This window comes from Artemia sp. Qi Xiang Cuo, chromosome 6 (genome assembly GCF_049724085.1).
Source record: "Artemia sp. Qi Xiang Cuo chromosome 6, ASM4972408v1, whole genome shotgun sequence".
NCBI lineage: Eukaryota > Metazoa > Arthropoda > Branchiopoda > Anostraca > Artemiidae > Artemia > Artemia sp. Qi Xiang Cuo.
Window position 1 is genome coordinate 82,124,840 of NC_142799.1, and position 22,581 is coordinate 82,147,420.

The following is a 22,581-nucleotide window of genomic DNA, read 5'->3' on the forward strand; positions in this document are numbered from 1 at the left end:
TATATATATATATATATATATATATATATATATATATATATATATATATATATATATATATATATATATATATATATATATATATATATATATATATATATATATATATATATATATATATATATATATATATATATATATATATATATAATTTATTTATTGGAAAAAAAGCTATTGCTGACGATGGCTAAGAAGCGAGATAATAATAAAATTAATCTTAAATTGGAGCTGAATCGAAGCCTAGTTTTGTTTATCTCTGTCCATTTTTTCTTCAATGTTAAAGATATTTTCTATTTTATTTAATAAGAACTTCACTTTGTTGTTACGTATCTCTACCAATTTGACCTTTGATACAATTGACAAACGTGATAAATTGCTAAGCCAAAAGACTATCTACCCTTTGAAGACTACCCAACCCTAAAGAATGTTATAACTTATGTAGGATAAATGAAAGCACCCTTAATTTCAGCAAACAAAAGGTATAATTTTCAATACCAAGAAGATAAATTTATTTGAATATTCACAACCCCCCACGGCGCCGCGGCGAGTTTAGTGTACAATCATACACAGTCGTGGGCAGAGTAAAAACAAGCCTTGTGATAATACCCATTGGTACACACCTAATAGCCATTCGAATAAATATGTGATTAGCGCGGAGTTGAAAGATTGAAGGAGTGCAGTTTTTAGAGAGAAGTATGAGCTTCTTAGTTGATTTTGGTAGTCAAAAAATGCAACCCGGATACCCAAAGGCATTACAACAATTTGAAGTGAAAAACGAAGTGAAGGCAGTTCAGGAAAAACATCAGTATACGCTTGACCAGTTGAATTTAGATGTGGAAAACCTTATTATGCCCAAAAAAGAAGAATGTTTGCCTATTACGCAAAGCTGTTTGGCAAATTGTATAAGTTTAGAACACGAAATTATGATACACCCACGAAAATATAGTCGCAAGTATAATGACCCGTTTGCCAACAGTTTTACTGAGCAATATGGAATTCCAAGACCCAAGTGTTTAGGTGAAAAAGTTGTAAAAAATAGGATGAAAAGATGTGAATCTTTGGATTTAAAGCTGATTCAGAAAACTGAATCCCCTTCACTGAAGAAAAGACTAATGGAATTAAGAAGTTTAGTCACAAAAAAGAAGGCGATCTTTACTTGTTCTGAACAAGGTATTATTTATATATGCTTTTTTATGCTCTTTCCAGATATATTAATCGTTTCTCTCGAAAATTCCTCCCCCCATATGGTTTCATCTACAGCATTAGGTATATATCCTAAGGCTATTTTATCGTAGGCTATTAGGCTATTTAAAATGTTATAGCCTAGGCCAGTGGTTCTCAAACTTATTTAGCCACTGCTCCCCTTTTTACCCACAAAACTTTTAAGTACCCCTTCTCAGACACCAGTACTGGAAAACAGAATGTATGGATTGCGTTAAATTTGGTAAAAATCTATTTTATGGTCTTTTTGTACTTTCAACCTCATGCGTACACTCTTTCCCTACTTATAAGATTTGAAGAACTAGGAAGATAGGCCGCAGACATAGAAATAGAAAAAAAAGAGTAGAGGGCAGATACTGCAAAAATCCACGGTCGTGTCTTCACTGAGACATAGTGATAAATCACTAGGGTTTCAACCCTGATGGAAAGTAGAAAACCACTATTCTAGGTATAACATAACTTTCAGCAATAGATTCACAACCTAAAAGAGTCGGGGCCTCAAAGATTCGTCTCTGGCTCTTGCTTTGCTTTTAAGGTTTTTTTCAGGAATTTATAAAAATGATGTCATTTTCCCTTGTTGATAGATAGTCTATTATCCATCCATCCATCTTGGAGGAAAAAACTAAGGTAGATAGTCATAAAACTTTAGGGATGATCGAGATTCCTGGGTTGACTTATCAAACAGTTCATGGTAACGAACTGTAAGTAAAGAGCGACCCGGCTCAATAGTAAGCGAAACTTTAAAAAACGAAATTTTGATACCAATAGATACATCAAAAGAATCAGATTTGTATACTGATTTTTAATATACAAGTTTCATCAAGGTTAGTCTTACCCATCAAAAGTTACACGTCTGAGAAAATTTACCTTATTTTCGAAAAAGGGGGAAATACCCCCTAAAAGGGGGTGTTTCATCCCCTCATATAAACTTAATGAAAATAACACCATCAGATTCAGCTTATCAGAGAACCTTACTGTAGAGGTTTCAAGCTCCTATCTGCAAAAATGTGGAATTTTTTGCCAGAAGAAATATCACGGATGCATGTTTTTTTTTTCAGGGGTGATTGTATCGACCAGTGGTCCTAGGATATCACGAGAGGCTCATTCAAACAGAAATTAAAAGTTCCAGTGCCCTTTTTAAGTGAACAGAAAAATGGAGGGCAACTAGGCCCCTTCCCACGCTCATTTTTTCTCAAAGTCACCCGATAAAACTTTTGAGATAGTCATCTTGTTCAGCATGATGGAAAAATATAATAACTATGTCTTTGAGGATGAATTAATCTCCCAGAGTCCCGGGGGAAGGGCTGCAAGTTATGAACTTTGCCCAATGTTTACATAGGCGATTGTATTGGTTATTGGGAAGTACACAGAGGTTTTCAGGGGGGATTTTTTCTGGTAGTTGGGGGGTCGGGGGTTACGTGGGAGGATCTTTCCATGGATGAGGTTTTCATGGGAGAAGGGACATTCCTATGAAAGGGGTGCCGGAATTCCCAGCATTATTTAAAAAAAACGATCAGAAATTAAATAAAAATAAGTTTTCAACTGAAAATTTTTTTAACTGAAAACTTTCAACATCAAAACTTAAAACGAACAGAAACTATTATGTATGTATTTGGATTCGAATTTTTTCCAATTATTTAAGAATGACCCCTTAATGACAAAGGCCGTTAATTAGAATAAATAGCTCTTATGAAAGCACTAAAAAAAACTTTAGTGTAAAGAGCGAGGTATTGACTAGGGGGTGAACCCCCTAATATACGTAATAAAAATATGCGAATATAGAAGTTCGTTACGTAAGTTAATTCGTAAGTTACGTATATTTATTACTAATATAAACATCGTAAATAAAATTAAACAACTTTCGAGAATCGAGAAAGTCATTTAGCCAAGAAAAGTAAAATTAATATGCAAATTTCGTTTTAATAATTATTCATGTACGGTGAGCCAAAATCAAAACCCGCATTAATTCAAAACATTCAGATATTAAATAAACAAACATGTTTTTTTAACTGAAAGTAAGGAGTTTTTAATATGAAAGAGGCTGACCACTTCTCAACGCCTCGCTCTTTACGCTAAAGTTTGACTCTTTCTCACAGCTCTATTTTTTAAAACAATAGAGAACTTCAGCGTAAAGAGCGGGTCGTTGAGGAGGGGACAGCCCCCTTCATATACGGAATAATTTCTGTTCGTTTTAAGTTTTAATGTCACTCCTTACTTTCAGTTTAAAAAAACTTTTTTTTATTATTATTTAATGACGGACAATGTTGACTGGACTTATATGCAAAACGGGGGGAGGGGGGCTGAATTTGCTTGGAGTCACAGGCAAACAAGTGACCTAAGCCTAATAGGCTTGCATGCTTAGAGTGTCAGGCAGACTTGACTTGAAATTGACTTGATAAATAGGCGTAATTTATGACTTTAAAGCGAATTCTTACAACAAAAACAAAAAAGGCTTCCAAACCAATAAATAATTTGAAACTAACCAAAAATATTATTAGCTTGTACTAATATATAAATATTCAAAGAATTTTCTCTGTGTTAAAGAACGAATTGCAGCTCATTCAGCTCTAGAGCACAATAAGTAAATCATTAATTGCAATAAGGTTCAATAAATGCTTCCGGATGAAAGTTAATAACTGCAGTTTGCAATTTAACGCTAAAAATAAAAAAAAATCAGTAGCCATATGAAAATTGGACGTGGGGTGGATACTATCTGGTTTAGAATGCAGAAACCCGATGCAGAAATATCACAAGATTCAATTAAGGGAAAAATATATATTATTAAAGCTATATACGACCCCCAGGGAAAAGGTTGCATTTTCAGAATAGCGACCATGGTATTTGGAAAGGGCATAAGATAGGGAATCCAATGATACTACTTTCGTTGTGTTAGCATGTTTGCTTTAGAAGTGGTCAATCATAAAACTAATGCCTTGTTTTTCCCCTTTCCGTCTGTTCCTTGCAAGTTATAGTTCAAAATTATTCTGCCAGTCCTGAATTCTTAATGTTTATACCGAACTTCTATATGATAAATTTCAGAAAAATCTTGTTAAGTGGAAATGTTTTACTGCTTTCAGGGCCGTATCCAGGATATTTTTTCGGGGGGTGTGTTACGCAAGGATTTTTTCGGTGGGTTTTACACAAAAAAACATCAAAAACGCATAAAAATTGTTTATATCCATTTTTGTTGTGTTTTTACGAGTCAAACAAACATTTTGGGGAGGGGGTCAAACCCCCTACCCCCCTGGATACGGCCTTGCCTACAGTATGGTTGTGTGTTAGGTTATTTTACTACATAAAGTAATTTTTATTATCCGACATCCTTATTAAAACCAGGATTATATTTTAAGCTGCTTAATATGATAATTGTTGGTTGAAATAGTCGAAGGAATTAATATTAAATCGATATATTTCTTGGTCTCGACCATAAGGCCAGCTGTGTATTGACTAGCCACTAGTGTGGACATTTACAATCGAAAATCAATCTGGTCGTCATGGCATTTATCAATGGAGCTATTAAAGTAGGTATACGATATAGAATTATAGATACATATTTAAATATAAACGAAATGTTAAGTATTTATGAAACTAGTTATCTAGAACTAATAATATTTTTTCGTGACAGATTTAATTGTTTAATATACTTTACTGGGTAGCAATTACTTAGTACCAAGTTAAAAATGTACAAGTGAGGCAAGTGCGTCCAAATAGTAAGCACCGAAGAGGACAGGCACTTGCCTCCCCCTAGATTTCTCCTAACCCCTTCCCTTTAGTTTTGAAAAAGACTTTTTTCATTCAAAAATAATTTCTTGTATTTTCATTTAAAAAAAAGAAAATCAACTAAATTTCCTCCCTTAGATTTCGAAAAATAAATTTACTCCCCTCTATGTTTTCAATTTTACAGAGCTCCTAACCTGGCGTTGGGTTGTTTCTATAGTTCAAAATAGGACACCTAAAGCTGTGTGATCTGTGAAACTTTTAAGTAGAAAGCTTAACCAAACACGTTTTGAAATGTCTTTCAATAACTTCACCTGAAATCAGGGGCGTCGTTTGGGGGTGGCAAGGGGGGGGGGGCAGTTGCCCCCGCCCCCAATAATGTGGAAAGAAAAAATATTATATATCTCATGCCCGTTGACTATCCAGATATGGACCCCTCTGGCAAGAGGCAAGTGCGTCCAAATAGTAAGCACCGAAGAGGACAGGCACTTGCCTCCCCCTAGATTTCTCCTAACCCGTTCCCTTTAGTTTTGAAAAAGACTTTTTTCATTCAAAAATAATTTCTTGTATTTTCATTTAAAAAAAAGAAAATCAACTAAATTTCCTCCCTTAGATTTCGAAAAATAAATTTACTCCCCTCTATGTTTTCAATTTTACAGAGCTCCTAACCTGGCGTTGGGTTGTTTCTATAGTTCAAAATAGGACACCTAAAGCTGTGTGATCTGTGAAACTTTTAATTAGAAAGCTTAACCAACCACGTTTTGAAATGTCTTTCAATAACTTCACCTGAAATCAGGGGCGTCGTTTGGGGGTGGCAAGGGGGGCAGTTGCCCCCGCCCCCCATAATGTGGAAAGAAAAAATATTATATATCTCATGCCCTTTGACTATCCAGATATGGACCCCTCTGGCAAGAGGCAAGTGCGTCCAAATAGTAAGCACCGAAGTGGACAGGCACTTGCCTCCCCCTAGATTTCCCCTAACCCCTTCCCTTTAGTTTTGAAAAAGACTTTTTTCATTCAAAAATAATTTCTTGTATTTTCATTTAAAAAAAAAGAAAATCAACTAAATTTCCTCCCTTAGATTTCGAAAAATAAATTTACTCCCCTCTATGTTTTAAATTTTACAGAGCTCCTAACCCGGCGTTGGGTTGTTTCTATAGTTCAAAATAGGACACCTAAAGCTGTGTGATCTGTGAAACTTTAAATTAGAAAGCTTAACCAAACACGTTTTGTAATTTCTTTCAATAACTTCACCTGAAATCAGGGGCGTCGTTTGGGGGTGGCAAGGGGGGCAGTTGCCCCCGCCCCCAATAATGTGGAAAGAAAAAATATTATATATCTCATGCCCTTTGACTATCCAGATATGGACCCCTCTGGCAAGAGGCAAGTGCGTCCAAATAGTAAGCACCGAAGTGGACAGGCACTTGCCTCCCCCTAGATTTCCCCTAACCCCTTCCCTTTAGTTTTGAAAAAGACTTTTTTCATTCAAAAATAATTTCTTGTATTTTCATTTAAAAAAAAGAAAATCAACTAAATTTCCTCCCTTAGATTTCGAAAAATAAATTTACTCACCTCTATGTTTTCAATTTTACAGAGCTCCTAACCTGGCGTTGGGTTGTTTCTATAGTTCAAAATAGGACACCTAAAGCTGTGTGATCTGTGAAACTTTTAATTAGAAAGCTTAACCAAACACGTTTTGAAATTTCTTTCAATAACTTCACCTGAAATCAGGGGCGTCGTTTGGGGGTGGCAAGGGGGGCAGTTGCCCCCACCCCCAATAATGTGGAAAGAAAAAATATTATATATCCCATGCCCTTTGACTATCCAGATATGGACCCCTCTTGCCCCCACCCCAATAAAAATGCTGGAGATTCGCACCTGCCTGGAAGTGATGTAATAACCTATCCCATTTTCAAAACATTCAACATTCAAGCTATCAAACAGTCGGTGGTAAATACCTGTAAGTAAAAGATTTACCTGTGTCTATAGTAGCCTAACAGAAACTCTAAAAATACAGAATGTTAGAAACAGTCTATACATAAAAAGCTCAGTTTTGTGCTCATGGCTAATATTTAACCGATTAAGTTTAAAGGAATATATCACATGTTACCAGCGTAAATAAATTTCCTCAATCCCTAATACCCCATCTGATTTTTCAAATCTCTCACTACGAAAATATTAAATTTCGTCAATTTAACTTCAGGTGTGTGCTTTTTTTTTTCACCATTGGTGGTCGTATCGATTATCACGGAGAGATAGTTCTCACAGGAAGGTATGCTCCAATTTTAAGAGGCGGGAATTACCATCACCTCAATTTTGGAACATTTCAAAAATTAAAAAATTCTGCTGCAATTTATGTTTTTCTTCGAATCAACTACTGAACATCATTGCTTTCTAATTAATTTTACACAAAAAAAGTTGGCTAAAAAACAAACCCAACCGAAGATAATTTTAAAATATAAGACATACAATTTCTAATATTTCAGTATTTTATTTTATCTGAAATCTTTTTTACAGCCAAGAATATATTTTAAATAGCTGAATAATATATTATTTAGATAAAACTGTGAAAGCATATTTTTTTTTTCGAAAGTGTAGTGCAAGCCACGCATTGACGTGCCTCTGGTGTGCGCATGTACAAATAAACTTTGGACTAATTCGCCGGATTATCATCGTATTTTTAACTACAGCTATTAGAACATGGTCACCTTGTAAATACAGATTTTATTTATTAATAAAATGTTAAATATCTATGAAATCAATAATACTCTATCAATTTTTTATTTGTTCAGTAAGCTTTTCTTGTAAGATAGATAGATAGATAGACAAGATTTTATTCATTATTAATACACATACAATAATACACTGTGCTAGTGTATTATTTGGGCCAAGGAGCCCAAAGACTCCTTGGCCTGTAATTAGGGGAATATATACGGATCACAAACTCAGAGAACAATAGTCGATTACTTACTGAGATAAAAAAAAAGTAAAAAAAGAAACAAATCAAACATCAATGAAGCATAAAATAAGTCATTTCTCTGCATATTATTCTCAAATCAAAATGTAATCTTCGTACCCTTCTGCACATTGGCGCCCATAAACGGGTGGGGGGGCAAGGGGGGAGCACCAGCCCCCCCCTGGCTGAATGACGGTGTCACATATTTGTATTAATTAAAAAAAAAAATTTCCACAGAATAAGTTCTCAAAGAAAAGTAAAGAGCTCTATTAAGCCAAAAATGGGCAGAAATAAAGTCAAATAATCTTCCAGGCGTAAAACTACTACAAATAAATAGCATACATAATAAATAGCCGAGTCAAACTCAAAACGAGTAAAAATTAACATTACTAAAGCTGACAACCCCCATGCCTTCTCAAGACCAGAACATAACTTAGGCTTTACTGAAAAAAAAAAAAATGACCGTGGATTGTCAGTTTAATTTACCTGTGCTGATATTTATTTTTAAAATAAAAATGGTTAAAGAAAGTGAGTAAAATTTTTTTTTTTACTTATTAAAGTACAAAAAGTGAAAACATTTAAACATATGTTGTTTTCAGTAAAGCGCAAATTGTGTTCTGGTCTAGAGAAGGCATGGGGGTTATCAGCCCTACTACTGTTAATTTTTGCTCGTTTCGTGTTTGACTCGGCTATTTATTGTAATTTCTGTTCGTTTTGAGTTTCATTTATTTATTGATAGAATGTGTAGTAGTTTTACGCTTGGATGATTACTTGACTTTATTTCTGCCCATTTTTGGCTTAGTGGAGCTCTTTACTTTCTTATCTTTTCGGTTTTTTTTTCTATAAGAATCCCTAGTTTGGCATAATTGTGGGAGTTTGACATGCCCAATATCCCTAAAGACATAGTTGCTGGACCGTTCTACTGTGCTGAACAAAATAGTTGTCTCAAAATTTGACTAGATATGTTTGGGAAATAAATCCGCTTGAGAGACGGGTTGATTGGCTTCTAATCTATTTTTACTCTTAGAAAGGACCCTAGAACTTTTAATTTTGAATCGAATTAGCTTCTATAAATGTTTAAATGATATTTCTAGCTATTATAGAGTGGTGCTGCCTATGATATTGCTTATATGCCTTTTTAAAAACCTACATATATACAGTTTTTTTGTTTAATTGGAACCCCCCCTAAAAACTTCCTAGAAGTTTCAGCTTAATACTCTAAGCATCTTTAAGTTACAGTAACTGTAGTTGTAGTACTAAAAGTATACACATAGTGGCTTCTCGCTTGTTCAAAATCCCTCACAACTTACTCTTAAACATCTAACTTAATAATATAAATTGTTCTCGGGTTACTACTTTGTCACTTTTTTGAAAGTTCGCATGTTAAAAGTTTGTTTTGATTTAGTTCAACGTCCGCCTAAATATTTCTTATATTTGATTATTGGAGACATTTTTATATTTTCTTTGGACTATTGGCTACAAAATGACCATCGCACAATTTTGATCAAATATGGTATGGGAAAAGAGTACATCAGGGAGAGGGGGCTATTTTCGCTCCATCACGCTTGACTCTTAAAATCGAACAGATGTATGGATTTCCAATCAAATTAGCCTCCTCTAAAGTTCACAAGACCACCTCTTCATAAAAACCTTACATCCTTCCGGGGAATAACTTAAAACCCTTATCCCCATACTTTGGGGTGGGGTGGGGGGGGGGTAGTGTCAACCCCAAAGGCCGTGTTATGAGATCTTTGGACTATTTTTGAACAAATGGCTATCTTAGAATGTATATCGGATGCATTGGGGGAAAATATGATGTGGGGGGGGGTATATCGGCCCTACGATAAATTTTAATCTTAAAAATGGCACTTCAAGTTCCGATTTCCAATCCAATGAACCCTCTCCGAAGTTTATACGACCACCGTTTCCATTAAAAAAAATCTTAAATGCCCTCCGGGCATACCTTACAACCCTTCCCCTGAGGACTGTGAGGGGGTTCTCATCCTCAAAGACATAATTTCTGGACTTTTTAACTACGTAAAACAAAATAAATATCCCGAAATTTTGACAGGAAGTGTTTTGAGAAATGATGGGCGTGAAGGGGGGGGGGTGGTTGCCCTCCAATCACTTTTGACTGTTAAAGAAGGCACTAGCCCTTTCAATTACCAACCAACTGAGCCCTTTTCGAAGTTTCTACGACAACAAATGACCATCTTAAAATTTCTATCAGATACATTTCTGGAAAACACGACGTGTGTGTGTGGGGGGGGGCTATTTGCCTTCTGATCCCTTTGACTCTTAAAGAGAGCACTATAACTTCTGATTACCAATCCAAGGATCCCTCTTTGAAGTTTATACCACCACCATTTCTATAAAAACCTTATATGCCCCCAGGGCGTAACTTACAACCCTTGACCTGAGGGCTATATCCGGGAAGAGTTATCCTCAAAGACATAATTTCTGGACCTTTCAACTACACTGAACAAAATGGCTATCTCAAAAATTATGATTGAATGTGTTTGGGGAAATGATTGGTTTATGAGGGGTATGACCACCAATCACTTTTGACTGTTACAAGGCCAGTAGAACTTCTGATTACCAATCAAATGAGCCCCCTCTGAGGTTTATATGACCACCCTTTCTGTAAAAAACCTTATATCCCCACAGGCCATAGCTTACAACCTTTGCTCTGAGGGTTGTGGGGGGGGGGTGTCAAACTCAAAGTCATAATTTCTGGACTTTAAAACTAAACTGAAAAAAATGGCTATCTCAAAATTTTGATTGGATATGTTTGGGGAAGTGATTGACGTGGGGAAGGGGAGCTGGTTTGAAGTTCCTATGACATTTTTTTCTATAAGAAGTGCCCTGGTCTAAAAAAAAAATATATATTGTGCCCACATTGCTCTTTACTTAGGCAGCGCTGTAGCGCTGCCTATGATATTTTGTCTTGACATTACAATTATGCAGCACTGGAAGTGCCAAATAGACCAGGTAAGTCCCTCCTCAAAATCAGCCTATTGGCGCCCATGCCTCTACAACCCAGTGGTCACAATCAGATTATACAGAAAAAAAGAAAAGAAAAACAGAAACAAAAAAAAAATTAAAAAAAAAACTATTGCCAACCATTCAAAACACAAAAGTAAGCCACGAGAAAGGCTGCGCATAAGGCAAAAAAAAAACACACTTATGCTCACAGTCACAGAAAGAAGAGCAAAAAGGAGAAGAAAAGGAAATATTAAAAAATAAAAACTATAAAGTAAAATTTATTCAGGAAAAATTAAAAATTATTTCAGGCAAAAGTAAGGAAAATTAATCCCATGAAAACAAAGATTTTTTTTTACTAGTCTTTTGAAGTTGCCAAACGAGTGGCATTCTCGAGCCGAATTGGGAAGATTGTGTCATTTCAAATGACACGCAACAAAAGGATTAAAATCGGATCTAATTGTTGGTGTATGCGGAATTTGGACATTTAGAGAACTTCAGAGCTGATGATTTGATCGATAAGATACAAAAGAAGACGTAAATCTAAGGGACCTAGAAATATCACCATGGAGCTGAAGAAAAGCGAAAGACGCACAGGAAAGAATATAAAGTTTTTCAATATCAAGTAACGGTTTAGTTGCCGAGCGATTTACATCCTGGATAAGATTCTACGACAGAACTTCCTATAAAAACCTCATATGCCCCAAGGGCATAACTTACGACCTTTGTCCTGAGGGCTATTTGGGGAGGGTTGTCATACTCAACGATATAATTTCCAAACCTTTCAGCTATGCTGAATAAAATGGCCCTATCAAAGTGTTGATAGGAAATGTCTGGCGAAACGATGGACGTGAGCGGCGGGGGGGGGATGATTCTCCCTCCGATTACTTTCGACTATTAAAAAGGGCAATAGTCCTTACAATTTCTAATCGAATGAGTCGTTTTTGAAGTTTTTATGACAACGTTTTCTATAAAAACCTTATATGCCCCCAGGACATAACTTACAACCGTAGCCTTGAGGGCTGTGGGGGGATTGTCATACTCAAAGACATAATTTCCAGACCCTTCAACTATGTTCAACAAAATGGCTATATCAGAATGTTGATCGGAAGTGTTTGGGGAAACGATGGGCGTCAGGGGGGGGGGGGGATTCGCCTTCTGATCACTTTTGACTATTAATAAAGTCACTAACCCTTTCAATTCCCAATTGAATGAGCTCTTTTTGAAGTTTCTACGACAACGTTTTCTATATAAAAAACCGTATATGCCCCCAGGGCATAACTTACAACATTTTCCCTGGGGGCTGTGGGGGGTTCATCCTCAAAGACATAATTTCCGGACCTTTCAACTACGTTGAACGAAATGGCTATCTCAAAATTTTTCGGAAGATGGCGGGCGTAAGAGGGGGTTAGTTGCCCTCCAATCACTCTCTACTATTAAAAAGGGCACTAGCCTTTCAATTTCCAATCAAATAAGCCCTTTCTGAAGTTTCTACAACAATACTTTCTATAAAAACCTTATATGCCCCAAGGGCATAACTTACAACCCTAACCCTAAGGTCTGTGGGGGGGTTGTCATTCTCAAAGATCTAATTTCCAGAATTTTCAACTACGTTGAAAAAAAATGGCTGCCTCAAAATTTTGATTGGATGTGTTTGGGGAAATGGTGTGTTTCAGAGGGGGGTTAGTTGCTCTTCAATCGCTTTCGACTATTAAAAAAGGCACTAGCTCTTTCAATATCCAATCGAATGAGCACTTTTGAAGTTTCTACAACAACGCTCTCTATAAAACCTTATATACCCCCAGGGCATAACTTACAACCCTAGCCCTAAGGTCTGTGGGGGGGTTCTCATTCTCAAAGATCTAATTTCTAGAATTTTCAACTACGTTGAAAAAAATGGCTGCCTCAAAATTTTTATTGGATGTTTGGGGAAATGGGGGGCGCAAGAAGGGGGTTAGTCGCCTTCCAATCAATTTCTACTATTACAAAAGGCAATAGCCCTTTCAATTTCCAATTGAATGAACCCTTCTTGAAGTTTCTACGACAACCTTTTCTATACAAACATGATATGCCCCCAGGGAATAACTTACAACATATGCCCTGAGGGATGTGGGGGGTTGTCATCCTCAAAGACATAATTTTTAGAACTTTCAACTACGTTGAAAAAATTGCTGTATGAAAAGTTTGATTGGATGTGTTTGGGGAAATGTTGCGCGTGAGAGGGGGGCTAGTTATCCTCCAATCACTTGTGACTATTAAAAAGGGCACTAACCCTTTCAATTTCCAATTTGATTAAGCCCTGTTTGAAGTTTTATGACAACGCTATCTATAAAAAATTGATATGGCCCCAGGGCATAACTTACAACCCTGTCCCTGGGGGAGGGGGGGGGGGTGTGTGTGGGGAGTTTCTCATCCTCAAAGACATAATTACTGGAACTTTCAACTGTATTGAATAAAATGGCTATCTCAAAATTTTGATTGAATGTGTTTGGGGAAATGGTGGGCGTGAAAGGGACGTTAGTTGCCCTCAAATCACTTTCGACTATTAAAAAGGGCACTAACCCTTTCAATTTCCAATCAAATGAGGCCTTTTTGAAGTTTTTACGACAACACCTTCTATAAAAAACCTTATATGCCCCATGGCATAACTTTACCCTTGCCCTGAGGGTTATGGGGGGGGTCATCCTCAATGATCACATTTGCAGACCTTTAAACTACGTTGAACAAAATGGATATCTAAAAATTTTGATTGGATGTATTTAGGGAAATAGGGGGCGTGAGAGGGGGGGGGGGTTAGTTGCCCTCCAATAACTTTCTACTATTAAAAAGTGCACTAGCCCTTTCAATTTCCATTCGAAGGAGCTTTTTTGAAGTTTCTACGACGACCCTTTCTATAGAAACCTCATATTCCCCCAGGGCATAACTTACAACCCTTACGTTGAGGGTTGTTGGGGGTTGTCATCCTCAAAGACATAATTGCCAGAGCTTTCAACTACGTTGAACAATATGGATATCTCAAAATATGGATTCGATATGTTTGGGGACATGGTGGGTGTAAGAGGGGGGTTAGTTGCCCTCCAATCACTTTTGACTATTAAAAAGGGCACTAGCACTTTCAATTTCTAATTGAATGAGCCCTTTTTGAAGTTTCTACGACAACACTATCTATAAAAACCTTAAATGTCCCCAGGGGCATAACTTACAACCCTTGCCCTGAGGGATGGGGGGGATTGTCATCCTCAAAGACATAATTTTCAGAACTTTCAACTACGTTGAACAAAATGGCTATCTCAAAATTTTGATTGGATGTGTTTGGGGAAATGGTGGGCCTGAGACGGGGGGGGGGGTAGTTGCCCTCCAATCACTTTCGACCATTAAAAAGGGCACTAGCCCTTTGAATTTCCAATTGAATGAGCCCTTTCTGAAGTTTCTACGACAACGCTTTTTATAGAAACCTTATATGCCGCCAGAGCATAACTTACGACCCTTTCCCTGAGGGCTGGGGGGGGGGGAGTGCCCTCCTCAAATACATAATTTCCAGATATTTAAACTACGTTGAACAAAATGACTATCAAAGTTTTGATTGGATGTGTTTTGGAAATGGTGGGCATGGATGGGGTGTTAGTTGCCTTCCAATCACTTTCGTCTATTAAAAAGGGCACAAGCCCTTCCAATTTCCAATCGAATGAGCCCTTTTCGATGTCTCTACGAAAACTTCTTCGATACGAAGTGCCCTGGTCTAAAGAAACGACCCAAAAAATTATACAGTGTGCCAATATCGTTCTTTACGTAGGCAGCGCTATTGCGCTGCCTTTGATAACAGTTTGAAAGCTTGGCGTACCTTCAGGCATGCCCCTCACCCCAACCACGGAATATAGACTTACCCTCCTCCATAATAGTGGATGTACAGCTATGCAACACCGTATATATCCCTTTGAAGCCTCAAATGAGTAAAATCAGTTAAATGAAGCTTGAAAATAACTGTACACAATTGTTTTATTTCTTAGGACCTGCATGTAATTTCTGGAACAAATGAGCCACTAGGCGATATTCTGGCTCCTGAAACTTGGAAGCTGAAAACATTTAATTTTGACGATAATTCTGAATTAAATAATTCAATCTGAGAATTTTCAGTCGATTTGATTGTCGCTGTTTTTGGGCCAAAAATAGTGGAAAATACCACTTTCTGGTGGTTTGACCTCTTTTACTGCTTAAAAAGGACACTAGATATTTCATTTCAGTCCGAATGACTCCTCTACAAATATTCTAGGTACCCTGGTTCGATAAAATCTCATTTAGAGAAGAGAACTGCAAGAAAAAAAAATATGTAACAATTCTTCTCGAAAAAAATCGAAAATTCCCAATTTCTTATATAGTTGCTTAAAACTTCTGTAATTATAGTTTTATGATGTGCTGACTTTGATCCAGATCACTTCCTTTCATTAGGGTTCCCCTCCCCTATCTAAAATTTAAAAAAAATTCTTCGTCTCCTTAACTGTTGATAGTTAATTTAAAATTATGAATTTTACACATCTGAGATTATCCGAAAGAGCCAATTGTTTTCAATTTTCTTTATATTGTTATCAAAATTGAGACGATTTTATTTTTGCCCGTTTATTGACAAAGGAAAAAAGAAGCGGAGTTAAAAAAAAGGGAAAATTAATTAAAAAACATTAGACAAAATAAACTTCTAAACAATAAATAATACGGAATTAATCCAGATAACATGTATAGATAATGTCAAATGTCAGAAAATAAAATGAACAATATTTTTTCCTATTCTGGATTTTTAGTTACTATTAGTACGAGTCGCTATTTACTTACAGGTCGTTCCTACGAAGTATTCGATTTACGGTCGCTTTTCTCTGACATTAGAAAAATATCTGTGCTGCAATGTTTATTTCAAATCTGATTTCAGGTATACCAATACCTCGCTTTGCGTCGTTTCGTTTTGCGTTTTTTCGAAGTTGCGTCGCTGCTCAATCAGTTATAATTTGTTATTGCGCGTCGTTAGGTTTTCGAGGTTGTGTTGTTTTGGATTCTAGTCTTGAATTTTTTTTTATTCCATTTGTATCAGATTAATGCTCTTTTTGTAAACTTAACTTCATCTTTCCTTGTACGGTAAAAAAAAAAGCTGGTCAGCAAACATTGGACCAAATTTTTGCAAAAGAAATCCGACTTACAACAACGCTCATTATGGATTTATAAGAATGTGATTAAGTTTAATTTTTTCATAAATTAATTAAATACTGTAGTTTATTTTGTTTTAATTGGATACATTTTTTTTTGTTTTTGTATGTATGTAATAAAATGTTATATTATTTTTGTTTTTTAATGTATACTTTGTTCAATTTTCTTTTTCAAAAGTAACATTTTCGTAACTATGTAACCAATCTTCAATCTTCACATTGTTTGCTACAAAAATCTTAATTCAATTTGAGGCGTTACAATTTGCGTCTTGTTTTTTTGGAACGTAACCCCGACGCTGAGTAAGGTATCGATGTAGATAAAAAGGCACCCCTGCAGTGCTCTCTCTTGTTCCAGTTTATCCATTCCTGTCAATAGACTTTGTTGATGAATATGCTAAAATATTTATCAACAGCGGCTACTTGTCATTCAATAAGCATTCAGATAAATCTGCTTGATATGTCTTTAAAAGTCTACTGTTAGTGATCAACATGCCACTTGAAGACGAATCAAAGATGGATTTTTGCCGAGTTCTTGGTTTACGTCAGACTAAAGTGTCAGAACATTCAGAAATGTTTTGAAAGAGAAGTGGCTATTGGTATATTTCATTAGGATAAGCCTAACCTAAATTCACTTCTTGAGTGGGGTCGGGATAATTAACAAGTACCCTTTTTCTTTTTCTGGAAAATAGAAGGTGTGGATTGCGTTGAATTCGGTAAAATTCTATTTTAGGGTCTGTTTGTACTTTCAAGTGTAAGCTTTTTTCCTACTTAGCCTACATGATTTTAAGGACAAGGAATAAAGGTCGCAGCCAGAGAAATAGAAAAAAGAATATAGCCTATTGCAAAAATTCACGGTCAGTTTTGTCGTTAAGGTGGATCTAGACAACATATTTGAGGCTAAGCAGTACTTAAAACTTATTTTTCGATTTTCAGCCTCTCTCTCTCTCTTGTCGGTGAACTGGTTAAAGGGCAAAGCATCAATAAAATTTTGTTGTTGAAAAACGGAACTTGGGAACAAACCTTCAAATCTTCCTCAAACTTTGGCCGGAATCTGGGGTATTATCTTGTAAAGGTCTATTGTCCAAGAGTCGGAGCTTGACTTTAGGCCAACTTAAAAAAATATTTTGTTTTTCATCTCAAAATGAAAAACAAGGTGGACCCGTCTTCACTGAGACTTAAAGCCTTAAAAGCAAAGCAGGAGCCGGAGACGGATCTTTGAGACGCCGACTCTAGTTTAGGTTGTGAATCCATTGCTGAAAGTCCTGTTTACCTAGAATAGTGGTTTCCTACTTCCTATCAGGGTTGCCACCATTAGTGATTGATCAATATTTCTAGTGATTTTTTATTTTAACTTAACAAAAAATCACTAAATCAGCACATAAATCACTAGATTATCGAAGAAAATCACTAAATCAACCAAAAAATCACTAAAATCGAATGATATTTTTCCTAATTGAGTGGCAACCCTGCTTCCCATCACCTGTGGTACGCGTGACCCAAGGTGTACGCGGAAGCCTGCGAGGGGGTAAGCGAGAAATTTTCAGTAATGGCGGAAACAAAAATATTGGCAGGGTTGTCACAGTGGTTAGGTTTGTAGTATATTCAGTTATTTTGTTATTTTATCAGTTACTATGAGTATACTCAGTTTTCATATAAGTCTATGTTGTATATTTAATTTTTGCCTTTAAAGCTCATAGGTGGTTAATACTACCATATATTTGTTCTAGAGGGTTTGCGATTTGAAAAAGGTCGGGAACCACTGACTTAGAACACAAACTTTCAGCTAATTTCATCTTTCTATGTTTTTGGAAGTTTTTATAATGTTTGAAGTTCTTAAATAAGCTGCAAGACTTCACTGACCAGGCATACAAAACACTAAAATCGATGAGATTGTGTCCTTTATTTTCTATTCCTCATCTTGCTGTTCATTTTTCAAACAGTTCGTGGTAGCGAACTGTAAGCAAGGAGCGATCCGGCTCAATAGTAACCAAAACTCTAAAAAAACTGAATTTTGATACCAGTAGGTGCATCAGAAGAATCAGGTTTTTATGCTGATTTCAAATATATAAGTTTCATCAAGTTTAGTCTTCCTCATCAAAAGTTACGCACCTGAGAAAATCTGCCTTATTTGCGCAAACAATGGGCAAATTTATAACTTAAAGACCTACCCCTCGGGGATGTGGGGGGGGGGGTGTCATGTTACACTGAAGGCTTAGTTACTGAGCCTTTCAACTATGCTGAACAAAATAGCGATCTAAAAATTTTGATTAGACGATTTTGGAAAAAAGGGGGAGGGGGCCTCGGTGCCCTCAACTAATTTTGGTCACTTAAAAACGACAATTGAACTTTTAATTTCCGTTTTAATGAGCCCTCTATCAATATTCTAGGATCACTGGGTCGATAAGATCACCCCCGGGGGAAGAAAAAAAACAAACAATTAAACACGCATCCGTGATCTTTCTTCTGGTAAAAACTACAAAATTCCACATTTTTGCAGATAGAAGCTTGAAATCTTTGAAATAGAGTTCTCTGATACACTGAATCTGATTGTGTGATTTCCATTAAGATCACTTGACTTTTAGGGAGTGTTTCCCCCTTTTTTCGAAAATCAAGAAAATATTCTCAGGCTCGTAATCTTTGATGGGTAAAACTAAACTTAATGAAATTAAACTTAATAAATTTATATATTTGAAATCAGTATAAAAAGACAATTCTTTTGATGTATCCGTTGGTATCAAAACTCCGTTTTTTAGAGATGCGGTTACTATTGAGCCGGGTCACTCCTTACTTACAGTTCGTTACCTAGAACTGTTTGATAAACAAGGCTTGCAGGCCCATAGAACATTTGAAACTAACCGAAATAATTATTAACTTCTGCCATACAAAGGGGGTAGGGCGTTTGAATCCCCCTGAAATGTTTGTCCGACTCTTAAAAAACGTAACAAAAATGAATATAAACAAATTTTTGATGCGTTTTCAAAGTTTTTTTTTGTGAAACCCCTCATGAAAAAAAAACATTTTGTAACCCCCCCCCCCACCCACTGAAAAATAATCCTGTATACGGCCCTGGCATATACTAACAGATAAATATTCCAAGAATGTTCTTTCGGTTAAAGAACGAACTGCTGCTCATAGAGCTCTGAAGCACACTGTAAATTATTAATTACAATAAGGTTCAATAAATTCTTTTGGATGAAATTTAATAGCTGCAGTTTGTTATTTAACGCTAAAAATCACAAAAATCAGTTGCCATAGTAAAATTGAACGCGGGGTGGATACTGTCCGATTTAAAACGCAGAAACCCATTTAAACAAAGAATCAATGAAGTGTCATAAGATTCAGTTAAGGGAAAAATACATTATTAGAACTGTATATACGACCCCCAGGAAAGGGGTTGCATTTCCAGAAAAAGAACTATGATATTTGGAAGGGGCATAAAATAGGGAATCCAGTGATACTACTTTTGTTGTGTTAGCATGTTTCCTTTAGTTGGAAATAATTATGCAAGTCCTGAATTATTAAAGTTCACACCGAACTTCTATATGATAAATTTCAGAAAAATCTTGTTAAGTGGAAATGTTATACTACTTTCAGGGCCGTATCCAGGATATTTTTTCGAGGGGTGTTTTACGCAAGGATTTTTTCGGGGGTTTTACACAAAAAAAAACCTCTCAAAAACGCGTAAAAAATTTGTTTATATCCATTTTTGTTGCGTTTTTACGAGTCAAACAAACATTTTGGGGAGGGGGTCAAACCCCCGACCCTCCCCCCCTGGATACTGCCGTGCCTACAGGATGTTTTTTTAGGTTATTTTAATGCATAATATGTTTTAGAGGTAATTACTTGGCAAGAAAAAAAAAAAAAAAAAAAAAAAAAACTGTCATCCTAATCCAGCAATTGAGACAAATGTGCACTTGAACGAGGTCCAACTACCCTGGACCAAACAGTATAACCGAACAATCAACAAAATAGAAATGGCCAAATCCATGCAAAGTCGTTATCAATAAATGTAAGTTGTTGTAAATTTACAAACAAAAGCACCTTAAATCTAGCGAAATATTTCTAAGTAGAACCTTCCATTAGGGATCATCACAAGAAATACCACCTGCCTCAATGGATTTCGAGGCTTTACTTTTTTTACCTGGCACAGTGGAGCCTCTACCATAAGATCTATATGGTATCCCTATGTCAGGTAAAACTTGTGAAAAACATTCATACTAGTAAAGCTATTAAAAATTACCTACAAAATGAGTTTCATTGTTTCCTTAATAAAATCCCAGAGGTCACTGAGCAAAGACCATTCTGGAACAAATGAAGACTAGTCCAGCAAAGACCATTCTGGAACAAATGAAGACTAGTCCAGACTTGAGTTATAAAAAAAGTCTTTTATTGGTATCCTGAACCAATTACAGATTTAAAGTTCTTCAAGCTTCTTTGAAAACAGTCTACAAATTCAAAATTCCAAAAAAGAAAAGCGAAAGAGAAATTATATCAAAATATCATTAAGTATTTCTTTATAATTTTTTGTATATTTACCTAAAAGATCATGATACATAAAACTAAATTTTTTGAATTGCCAACTAATTTTTTTGGCAGAAAAACCTCTTAAGATCAGTTTTTCGCTCAGCTTTTTACATCTATTTTTAAAATCTGTGTAATTACTGCACATTTTTGCATACCTAAATAATTGGGAATAATAAACTGAATAAGTAATATTTGAATGTATATTACTTTCAAGGAATATAAAATTAATTACTTCAAAATTAAAATCATCCGTTTTATTATATATTTTAAAAACTAATTTATTATTAGCTGAAATATTATTAATATTTAAATCTAAGAAATGGTCAGAGTGTCCTATCCCTTAGCTAGGTTCTAGAATTAACTCTTGTGGATAAATATCTTTTGAAATCTCAATAAACTCTGCACAATTTATTACTAAGAGATCGTCCATATATCTTTTATTATTTGAAAGGTTATATTTTACATTGCTTGGGCTATTTTTATTTATCATATATTCGTATTCTAATTGACTTAAAAACAGGTCCGTTATGAATGGACTCGCATTCCCGCCCATAGGAATGCCAACAATTTGTTTATATAAATTACCATTAAATCTTATAAAAGTATTAAATAGAACACATTCCAATAAATCACATACCATATCCAAGCTATAGCATCTTGAATTAATAGTACTTCTAAAGAAATTCGTCCATCGGGCTTTTTTATTAAAAGTATCAATTTTCAAAAATCCGATATTAGACAAAAGAAAAGATTTATTTATGACCATTTTAAATTTTTCTAATACTAAATTAAGTGAAAAATTTGTATACAGAGTAGTAAAATCAAATGAATCGACTCTTTTAGCTGAAACATTAGCCAAAGAATCTATCACTTGTAACGAGTTATTAACACTCCAATATGGTTTAAGGTTAGAAAATTTGCCAATTCAGGTGCAATATTATTGAAATTTATTTTTAATTTCCGACAAAATTCAAGATAGATCAATGGTTGCAATTCTGTTTGGACACTTTGCTTCCCAAGCAATGAACTTGGTTTTGATGGATATTTATGAAATTTTACCGTCCAATATAAGAAAGGGAACTTTTTGTCTTTATCATTTATTTTAATATTGAATTTTTTCAAAATTCTTTCTTCTATATTTTCAATTAAACTATTCTCCTTTGTGTGGGCCTTTTCGTATGTATTTGTTGTTTGTAACTCTTTTGATAAAATATCACAATAGAGTTTCTGACAAATTATGGCAAAATTATTGCTAGCTTTATCAACTGGTACAATTACAAATTCATTCTGTAATAAAGTAATTTTTATTATCCGACATCCTTATTAAAACCTGGATTATATTTTAAGCTGCTTAATAATATAATTGTTGGTTGAAATAGTCGAAGAAATTAATATTAAATCGATATATTTTTTGGTCTCCACCATAAGGCCAGCTGTGTATTGACTAACCACTAGTATGGGCATTTACAATCGAAAATCACTCTGATTGTCATGACATTTATCACTGAAGCTATTGAAATAAGTATACGATATAGATATATATTTAAATATAAACGAAATGTTAAGTTTTTATGAAATTAGTTATCTAGAACTAATAATATTTTTCCATGACATATTTAGTTGTTTAATAAGGCCAGCTGTGTATTGACTAACCACTAGTATGGGCATTTACAATCGAAAATCACTCTGATTGTCATGACATTTATCAATGAAGCTATTGAAATAAGTATACGATATAGATACATATTTAAATATAAACGAAATGTTAAGTTTTTATGAAATTAGTTATCTAGAACTAATAATATTTTTCCATGACATATTTATTTGTTTAATAAGGCCAGCTGTGTATTGACTATCCACTAGTATGGGCATTTACAATCGAAAATCACTCTGATTGTCATGACATTTATCACTGAAGCTATTGAAATAAGTATACGATATAGATACATATTTAAATATAAACGAAATGTTAAGTTTTTATGAAATTAGTTA

At 35.2% G+C, this 22,581-nt stretch overlaps 1 protein-coding gene across 1 annotated transcript in view; it reads left to right on the top strand.

Moving 5' to 3' along the window:
- Positions 1–656: 656 nt before the first annotated feature.
- The window catches only part of LOC148951666 (uncharacterized), a 265,037-nt gene continuing 243,112 nt past the window's right edge, over positions 657–22,581 (top strand). The window contains exon 1 of the mRNA XM_089091180.1: positions 657–1,170. Coding sequence (XP_088947306.1) covers positions 696–1,170 — 475 coding nt within the window. The 5' untranslated portion in view covers positions 657–695. The remainder of the gene's footprint in view (positions 1,171–22,581) is intronic.